At 39.2% G+C, this 10,230-nt stretch overlaps 1 protein-coding gene across 1 annotated transcript in view; it reads right to left on the bottom strand.

Moving 5' to 3' along the window:
* Positions 1–5,009: 5,009 nt before the first annotated feature.
* The window catches only part of slc2a1b (solute carrier family 2 member 1b), a 36,900-nt gene continuing 31,679 nt past the window's right edge, over positions 5,010–10,230 (bottom strand). The window contains exons 7-10 of the mRNA XM_041781868.1: positions 10,047–10,151; positions 9,448–9,549; positions 9,146–9,349; positions 5,010–7,717 (exon numbers count right to left, since the gene is read on the bottom strand). Coding sequence (XP_041637802.1) covers positions 7,520–7,717; positions 9,146–9,349; positions 9,448–9,549; positions 10,047–10,151 — 609 coding nt within the window. The 3' untranslated portion in view covers positions 5,010–7,519. The remainder of the gene's footprint in view (positions 7,718–9,145; positions 9,350–9,447; positions 9,550–10,046; positions 10,152–10,230) is intronic.

The raw sequence follows: 10,230 nt of genomic DNA, 5'->3' as shown, positions 1-10,230 counted from the left end.
GGAAAAGGCTTTGAAAAAAACCCGGAGTGTGATTGAATGAACGTTCTGTTTGTCACATCTCTAAGGGCCAATCAGAGCAACAAAACACGTGGCTTAGCCGCTATCAAGCTGCGCGTGCACAGCTACCGAGGAATAACGTGAAACATGACGATTATAGACATGTAAGTATTCATTCATTGCTGGTGTTGGGGAAGAATGTTGTCCCATTCTTGTCTGATGTAGGATTATAGCAGCTACACAGTCCTGGTAACCTGGAACACCAGATGGGTTTGTTTCAAACATCCATCTGGAAAACCACTCATATACAATGTTTGGAAAACGGCAGAGCCTTTGGAAAAAAAAAAAAAAAACTTGGAGAGTGACTGGACAAATATTCTGTCTGTCACATATTTACGGGCCAATCAGAGCAACAAACCATGTGATGTAGCCGCCCCTACCGAGGGAGTAAACTCCATTAGAGCTGCATAATGCGAACCATGGCGACTGCAGACATGTCAGTTCACAACTTTTGTCGTTTTTGAAAAGAAAACAACTCACTGCTGTTCTTTGTTCTTCTTTTAATGAAGAAATGTCAAGTTCTAATAAAACTGGCGATTTAGCAGCATCCACGCTAATGTCTTCTGCCGCTATTGCACCGGTCTCTTGTTGCTGCTTGCTTGCATCACGACACCGCCACGCCCGAAAGCACTGCCCCTCATCACTGATTGGACAAAAATGCCAAGTGCCCGCTCTCGCGCCCTCTTGAAGGGCAAAATTTGTAGAAATCCCTCTCTAGCACCCTCTTACAAGACAACATTTTGTCAAAATCCCTATTTGCTGCCTTCTAATTTGAAAAGTTTTGAAAGAGCCCTCTGTGGCAACTGGTCTAACCTCGGGACCCACCAGTTTCCTCACTGATAAATCTGGACCCAACATTAAAAGGAAAAAACAAACAAACGTATGTTTATGAAATAAATAATTTTTCAGTTTGCATATCAGATAGAACTAATAAATGACTGCAAAAAAAAAAAAAGGGACAAAAACATGTTTTACATCCTATTTCCCCATGAATACATGTTTTTTTAATTTCAAAAGATTTTTGAGAAATTACTTCATTGGTTGTTTTTGCAGAACACAGTAAAATAACATGTATGGATGCATGTCTATTAAGGCTGCAGTATTTCTCAGAATTTTTTCCACAATTTTTTTCTCTGGAAACAGCTTTGCAACCCACTTTTGGGTCCCAATCCACCAGTTGAGAACCACTGGTCTCCTCCAGTTGGATAAATTTGGTGCCCTTTAATGGGAAAAATGGCAAAGTACCATCTCTAGTACCCTCCAAAAAGACATTTTTTTAAATAAAATGCCCTCTAAAGTGTCTCTAGTTGGACAAAATTTGACAAAAAGGTTCTCTTCAAAAGCCTCCAATTGGACAAATTGTTTTAAAGATTTATTTTTGGACTTTTTATGCCTTTATTGATAGAGGAGGGCAGATGATAGAGGAGGAAACAGGGATGACAGAGCAGGGAGAGACATGTGTGAAAGTGCCACGGGTCGGAATTGAACCCGGGCCTTAAACCACTTGGCCATCTGACAAAAATGCCCTCTCTGGTGCCCTCTAAGTAGACAATATTTATCAAAGTGAACTCTAGATGGCCTTCTTAGTGAAAAAAACATGATAAAGTTCCTTGTAGAGCGCACTCTCAGTGGATAAGACCTGATGAAGAATCCTTTAGGACACATGTCCAACAGTGGAGAAAGTGCCACAGGTTTCTTGATATTAAGTTGATTTCCGCAGGCATCCTCTTGTGTGTATCGCTGTGAAATTACTGGCTGAATAGTTCATCATTCCTACTCTGTTTTTATTACAGTAGTGTAGTTAGAATAATCACATCACGAAGACATTCAATCATAGCCAGAGTTTCTTATTATTTCCCTGTAACATCTGCTGTGCACTGCCGCCCCAAACCATGATAAAACATTTTGAGCCTTTTATTTTCACCCTTACCTCTCAGGAGAGGATGTTATGTAGAAGAAAGAAATATTGATAAAATTGAATTAAAGAAAAAGGATCAGTTATAGTATATTAGATGTATTGAACATTTTAGTCATGTTTGCAGGCGGTTGGACCCAAATGTGGGCTGTAAACAGCAGGAGGACTTCAGAGAGTGGCAGACAAGTTAAAAGCTTTCCAAAGCTGTAGGAACAAAGAAAGAACACTCATGGCAACAAGTCCTGGAAAATATAGCAACACCACTCGAACAAAGGAAATGGATGAGTGTATATATATATATATATATATATATATATATATATATATATATATATATATATATGAAGAGAGGCTGATGAGGAAAGTGGGAACAGGTGAGCAGGTGGGCGTGGAGGTCAAACAACTGCAGGGTTGACAGGAGGAGTGAGAACAGGTGAGGAGATCGTTATTTGTCAGGAGGAAGGAGGGAGAGCTGCTGGGAAGTACATGGAAGTGGTCTGGGGAATAGAAAATGTGAGACAGGAGCAGACAGCACATTGTCATATCCTGGATATGTTTTTTAAAAAAGCTCAACCCACATATTTCTCTTTTCTTAGATTATGCAGGAAAATAACCCCCAGTCTAAAGGAAACTGGTTCAGTTTTTAGTCTAAAAGTCACAGATTGTCTATTAAGGGCCTTTTTATACTGCATTGATTTTTGGATTGGGATTTGCTCATATTCAGTTTTTCTCCTTCCTAGAGCCATCAGGAGGAGGAGTGCTAGTTTGACACCTCACTGTACCTTGTCTTCTGTTCAGTCTCATCTATTAATTATTGTTTTTATGGTGGCCTGGTCAGTCTAAATGGTGCAATCAGTGCCTTTAAACGCTTTAATCCCTATCTTATGGCCATTAAATACGGCTCAGGTCATGTATGAAGACTTAATATGTGATTAAAATTCCATACATGATGCCCCCGAACCATCTCATTAAACCCAATAAAGGTCTTTAGCTGTCTGTAGGCTTTAAAGATCTGGTAAATGGATGTTTAAGAAAATGTGCAACAGAAAAAAATGCTGGAAGTTGTAAATATACAATTGTTTTTTTCTCATAAGACTTTGCAGTTAAGCCATTAAGCATTTTGCACATACTTCTTTCATTTTTTTACCCCTTTAATATCATTGTGTTTAAATTACCTACTGTCTGTGGTAAAGAGGAGTGTTTCACAGGGCAGAACCCTGGCCAGGTGTGATTTATCAACCAGCTGATGCCACTGATGTTACAAATTAGAGACCACATGATCACCTGATTTGGGGTCTATCCCATTTCTACCCCTTAGCCCTTATCTTAGCCCTTCCCCTTGGTTTCGGCGTTTTTGTGCACCACCTTCTTAATATCTTCAAAAGATTCTGAGAATCTGGAGGTCAATATTGAATCTTAGTGATCTTTGGACCCTCAGACAGCACTGCATTAAAAACAGGCATGATTCTGAACTGGAAATCACTGCATGGGCTTGGGAGCACTTCTGGAAATCACTCTGTCATCACAGTCCACCGTGCCCTCCCCAAATGTGAGTTTAAGCTGTGTCATTCAAAGAAGAAGCCATGGGTGAACACAGCCTTCTTCTCTGGGGTGAAGCTCATTTAAAATGGACTGAGGCAAAATGGAAAACTGTTCTGCAGTCAGATGAATCAAAATTTGAAATTCTTTTTGGCAACCACAGACACCGTGTCCTGCAGACTAATGAAGAGAGGGACCATCCAGCTTGTTATCAGTGTACAGTTCAAAGGCCTGCATCTCTGATGGTATGAGGTTTCTTTAGTACCTTTGGCACGGTCAGCTAATGCATCTGAAAAGGAACTATCAATGCTTGAAAGTATAGAGATTTTAGAGCAACATATGCTCCCATCCAGACGTCTCTTTCAAGGAGGGTATTGCGTATTTCAGCCACATATTGCATCGATCACAACAGCATGGCTTCACAGTAAAAAAGTTTGGGTGTTGAACTGGCCTGCATGCAGTCCAGACCTTTCACCAATAGGAAACATTTAGTATCTCATAAAACAAAAAAATCTAGCAAAGATGACCCTGGACTGTAATCTTGCAAAGCAGGTGGATTCGCCCATTTCTGTGTTTCTCACTGGCGAATCCATCTTGCAAAGCTCCCATCTGAACGTTTGGGCCCGGTTACAAAGTGACAGGACCAATCAGCGGCGAGGGGCAGTACTTTCGGGCGTGGCGGTGTCGTGATGTAAGCAAGCAGCAACAAGAGACCGGTGCAATAACGGCAGAAGACATTAGCCTAAAGCACCAGTTATATTAGAACTTGACGACATTTCTTCATTAAAAGAAGAACAAAGAACAGCAGTGAGTTATTTTCTTTTCAAAAACGACAAAAGTCGTGAACTGACATGTCTGCAGTTGCCATGGTTCGCATTATGCAGCTCTAATGGAGTTTACTCCTTCGGTAGGGTCGCAGCTCGCTGGCAGCTACGTCACGTTTTGTTGCTCTGATTGGCCCATAAAGATGTGACAGATAGAACATTCATCCAGTCACCCTCCAAGTTTTTTTTCAAAGGCTCTGCCCTTTCCCAAACATTGTCTATGAGTGGTTGTCCAGATGTATGTGTGAAACAAACCCATCTGGCGTGCCAGGTTACCAGGACTGTGGAGCTGCTATAATCCTACATGAGACAAGAATGGGACAACATTCCTCCCCAACACCAGCAATGTACTTCTTGGATGTTTACAGACTGTTGTAAAAAGAGGAGGGGGTGCTACATGATGGTAAACATGGCCCTATTCTATTTTTCTAGATGTGTTGTTGCCATCGAATCCAAAATGAGCTAATATTTATCATGAAATGGTAAAATGTCTGTTTCAACATCTGATCTGTTGTTTATGTTCTATTGTAAATAAAGTTTATGAGGTTTGTAAATTATTGCATAGTTTTATTCACATTTACACAGCATCCCAGCTTTTTTGGAATTACATTTGTATATGAATCATTTATTGCTGAAACAGAAAGGAATGAACCCATGACACTTTCTTCTGTATGCAGGATTTCTTTTATTCAGCCATTTATCCACGTATACACATTTATGGAGCTGTTCAGGACAGCATCCCTCACATTTCCTTTCTCCCCACCAGGGCTGACATTCCAACACAGCACACACAGATCTTTAATTATTACAAATATTAAAATACACTCTGTGCACTAACATGAAAACACTACTGAATTTTTCTCATTACATGTAAAATCTGAATTACAATTATGATAGCAATATTAGGCCACAACTTATCTTTAGACATAAAATCAAAAAGAATAAAGAAGTGTGAAAGCTCAATGCACCCTAATAATTAACTTACCTATGAAAAAAAAGTTAAATATTTCATAAATTTGGAGTGAGTTAGACCGATGTGTTTCATATTTACAGCATGTGTGTTTAAAACCACAAACTTGTGCTTTAAGGAGATTTCAAAGGCTACAGACATCATTACATATTAAATGCCCCTGCAGACTTGTGGATTTATTTATGTACATAAAAATACAGTTTTATATTTTAAAAAGACATCTGTGAGTGTGGAAAATGTTTCTTTTTTGGTGCTATTACATGATATTGCTGGTGAGGATAACGTGAAGGCCGTGAGAAGGCACACAGAGTGGGTGGTACAGTGCTTTTTAGGATGGGTGACATGACCCCTCAAATAAGAAAAGATACACAATAAAGATCTACTATATACAAGCGTTAACAACCAGATGTGGAATGATAAATTTGACTGCTGTGTTTCATTTCATTTGACGTTCGTGTTAGACCCTGAATATTACCATGTTTGTTTAAAAAAGTCAGCCAAAACGTGCTCCATGCAAGGCTGTAATAGATAAGAACAAATGACACATTTTAACACATTTCCATTTCAAAAACATCAAGTAATCCATCAGCAGTACTTCAGTCTCTCCTCAGTAACAACGATTCCACACTGAGTAAAAAAACACAACAGTAACAAAGAACTATGAATAATAAAGTGCTGCTAAAAAAGATAACTTTCCTTGAACAATGCACTTGAAAAGAGGAAGTGATACAGCAGTCGTAGTACAGCAGGGCAAAGTGAGACTACAAATGTTTGTCACCAGCTACTCTGTACAGCTAAAGGAGAGAGCGAGGAAGCTGACAATGCTGCAGAAATGTCATGCACAAGGCACAAAATGACCTCGCACCAAAGCAATGCATGTCCCGCTCTTAGGACACATAATAGAGCTCAAGGAACACAAAGGAGTTTGACCTGGTTAAGAAGCACTTTCAGGATAATGAAAACCTTCCAAAAAGGCAGTTTGGTCCCCTTTTTTTTTTTAAATCTTTTTTTTAATCTTCTGAAGATGCCATGAAGTTGCAGAAGAAGACGTGCAAGCTTCCAATTGTGTAAAAAAGATCCTGACAGCTCTGAGCAGACTGTGAGGTGATTTCAGCTCAAAAAAAGTGACGGTTTTCCACTTAGAAACACTTCTGCAGTCTGGATCAGGCCAATCTGGCCTCAAAAATGACACAGCTGAAGGCAAAGGAGGCTAGCAGTTTTAGACAGGCACTTTAGATCACAAAGAATCAGGTTTTGTGAGATGAATTTTTGGTTTCAGGGCAGCTGATTGTGATTGAAAATGATGATTTATCTCTGCAGATGTTGCTCTTACACAAAATTGCCATAATTCTCTAATTTAATATACTGCCTTAAAAGGAATGGTGTTAAAATACATAAACGGTGAAATAATTACTTTACATGTTATCTGGACGCACTTGAAACAGTTTTTTTAATTTCATTAATGATAATTTTAGCAAGAAAAGTATCAAATCCATGGACAAAAAGAGTAACGTATCGTCCAGCAAGAGTAAATAAAAAATTTAAAATACATGGAGTGTCACTAATCTATGTTAAAAATATCAATAAGTATTCTTACAGCTAAATACCAACTTATCACAGTTTGTGTCCTTAGTGAATTAAAGCTATAAAGAAGGTAGTATGGGGGCTTTTTTAGGGGCAGTGCACCATCTGGTGGTGACACACTGTGCAGCATCTACAGTGCTAAAGTCTACAGTGTTTCAGCTTTACAGTATGATTGATAACAACACATATTCAGCACATTTAACAGCTAAAAGCCAGATAATAAATCTGACTGTACTGTAACAGGCTACAGAAAACAGAGCATAAGCACATATCAGTGATATATTCAGTGATAAAAGGCTTTAAAAAGGTTGTTTGATTGATGCAGACACTCCTTTTCCTTCTTTAAAACATCTTTAAAATATTAAAAACCTCCTCCATCTATCCTCAGCTCCCCTGTCCACGTGCTCCAGGGGACATAGTGCCCATGGAGTGATTGTGTGGGGCAGCAGAAGACATCATGTTGGAGAATCACACGGGCTGCTCTGCATTTGGTAAAGACGCCCGAAATGTGGTGACAAGCGTGAAAATTAATCTACCAATGAATCTGTCTACTTGTTGGTTAGTAGACCCTCCTCGCTCCTTCCTTCGTCAAAGAGAGAAAGTTTGTTAGAAGTTTTCAAAAACAGTCACTCAGAGCTGAGAGTCAGCTCCCAGGCTGTTCAGCTCCTCCGGCGAGTGTTTCTCTCCTCCAGCAGCCGTCTGACGGAAGCCGGCGGCGATCTCATCAAATGTCCGGCCCTTCGTCTCTGGGACTTTGAAGTAGGTGAAGATGAAGAAGAAAAGCAGCAGAATGGTGAAGATGACAAAGACGTAGGGGCCGCACAGCTCCTGTGAAGAGAGAACAAAGGAGGGATGATGGAGTGGAGTCCTAAAAAGGCTCAGTTCTGTTATCTAGCAGCTCATTTATGCTCTACCTCTCATATGCATACAGATAGGAACAGAGCCTTCTGCCTGTACTCTGTGTTCAATTCAGAGGTATTTCTCTAGTTTTCTCAAGGCTTATGGATACAAAATGTTGCAATACCACTGGAAATCATGGGTGCAGTGTCGACTTTCAACAAACTGTCCAAGCCAAACCAGCAACTTGTACACCAGTAGTATTACTCAAGTTAATCCTCTGAGCCCTAAGCTACTTTAAACCATTTGTCTCACCTCAACTTTCTGTCGTAAAAAACTTTTAAAACATTAACCCTATGGAGCAGAGTCAAGCTCTAAACATCCTTTTTTAGGCTTTAAGAGTATATGTGCAGTAAAGTCTATAACAACAGGGGACTATAAAGACAAAAGAAAAAACTAAATGGAAATTAAAACTGAGATTTTTTATGTTTTATACTTGGGGACCAAAAAGGGAAAAAAATAATAATTCTGTAACAAAAAAATCAAACAAATATTCATATATGTACAAAAGAGTCCTTGTGCTTTTTATATTGACTCTGTTTGAACCACTACTCAAAGCAGTGCCTGTCTGTAGTGACACAGAGGGCAACACCACACTCTGTCTCTTTTTTTGTGAGCTATTCAGGCCTCCTCCTCTATGATCTAAGGGTTAAGACATGCCTGCCATTAGTTGTCACAGCCTGTCACAAAGCATTGTGGTTAGCGTTAGCTGCTAGCAGCAGAAACAATTGAAAACTTTACACAAAATGGACAAAAAAGACATTCAGTTTTGAAGTTGCTGGCATGGATTTAGTCTTTAAATACCCCAGAATGTCACCAAAGTTCCAGGCTTGCAAGAAAAGCTTCTGTAAGGTTTTTGAAGCGGTGGATAGTGTCATTAGAACAGAAGAACAGCAGGCTGTAAGAGGAAGAAAAGGCAGCGGCTACAATTTATGGTTAAAAAGTTATTTAACCTTTAATAACCTAAATAAGTCTCAGAGTGTTCTGTGAGGACAAGGATCCATCCATCCATCAATTATCTATTCTGCCTATCTGATTCAGTTTTGCAGGTTCACTAACATTCACACAAATGGACAATTTAAAGTCACCCATAAACCTAAGAGGATGTTTTGGGATTGTGGGAAGAAGCTAGACTACCCAGGACATGTAGCATGTAAATTAATTCCACACCACTATGTTTGAAGCATAAGCAATGCCTGTCCAGAGATGCTAGAAAAATCCACAAGCTACATGCATTAATGACCAAGACTTCCACGGTAACAAAGACAGAAAGATATAGGATGAAACTATGAAAGCAGAAAGTTCCTTTTTTGAAGCTTTTAAAGAAATAGTCTTTTTTCTGTGTAACTTTTCCCTCACCTCTATGTACTGGAAGCCCATTCCCACAATGAAGTTAGCAGTCCAGTTTGAGAAACCAGCAACAGCGATGGCTGAAGGCCGAGGTCCCTGGGAGAACAGTTCAGCCACAATGAACCAGGGGATGGGACCAGGTCCAATCTCAAAGAAGGCCACAAAGGCGAAAATAGCAACGATGCTCAAATATGACATCCATTTGAGTTTTTCCTAAAGAAAAGTACACGAAAGGGACATGTCAATAAGAATATTATCATTAACAGACAGTGTGCCTGTGTTTTTACTATAAATAATATATGTTTTCTTACCAGCAGAGCCAAAGCGATTGTCATTAAAATGGCAGATCCAGCCATTCCCAACAGCCCCAGAAGGTGCAGAGACCTGCGTCCAGCACGCTCTACGACAAACAGCTGCACAGAAAAATAAAAACTCGAGTAAGTCAGTGGATACCTGTAAATGGATTAAAGTAGAGATACCCTGACAAATCATAAACAGATCATTATTGACCAGTTTTCATTGAAAAAGAAAAGGACAGGTATCAGTTGCACAAATGGTAATTAGGATATTCCTAGTTTTTATGTAGGCTAAAATGCTTTGAGACGTTCCATATCACATATCTCAAAAAGCACAATAAAGGATTTCCAAATTTGACTAAATCCTTTAGCTTGATAATAAATGTAATATTTTTATCTGTGGTATATCTGTGAATTAATTCTAAGTTCCAATTCTTGTGTTTTTTTTATTCTTTATTGCACTTTATCTAATTGCTATTAAATAGGAACAGAATTGAAAAAATTCTCCTAAATTGGTCATTTTCCTTATGTTCTTAACTTTATGGTCATGCAGTAATATAAAATGGCTATTGACCCAATATTGTTTCGGATTATAAACTACACCTGATACTCACCGACACCACAGTGAAAGCTGTATTAACTACTCCGGCTCCAATAGTCGCATAGACAGGCTGTTGCACTCCGGCTTTAGTGAAGATACGTGTGGAGTAATAGAATACCTGAAGAGTACAACAACCACAAAGACAAAACAAGCAGATTAATTTAGATATATGTTGGGAATATTTTCTTTATTTGTGA

Source organism: Cheilinus undulatus, linkage group 3, assembly GCF_018320785.1.
Source record: "Cheilinus undulatus linkage group 3, ASM1832078v1, whole genome shotgun sequence".
Taxonomy (NCBI): domain Eukaryota; kingdom Metazoa; phylum Chordata; class Actinopteri; order Labriformes; family Labridae; genus Cheilinus; species Cheilinus undulatus.
Note: the sequence above shows the minus strand (reverse complement) of the source record. Positions and strands in the feature narration are given on the sequence as shown.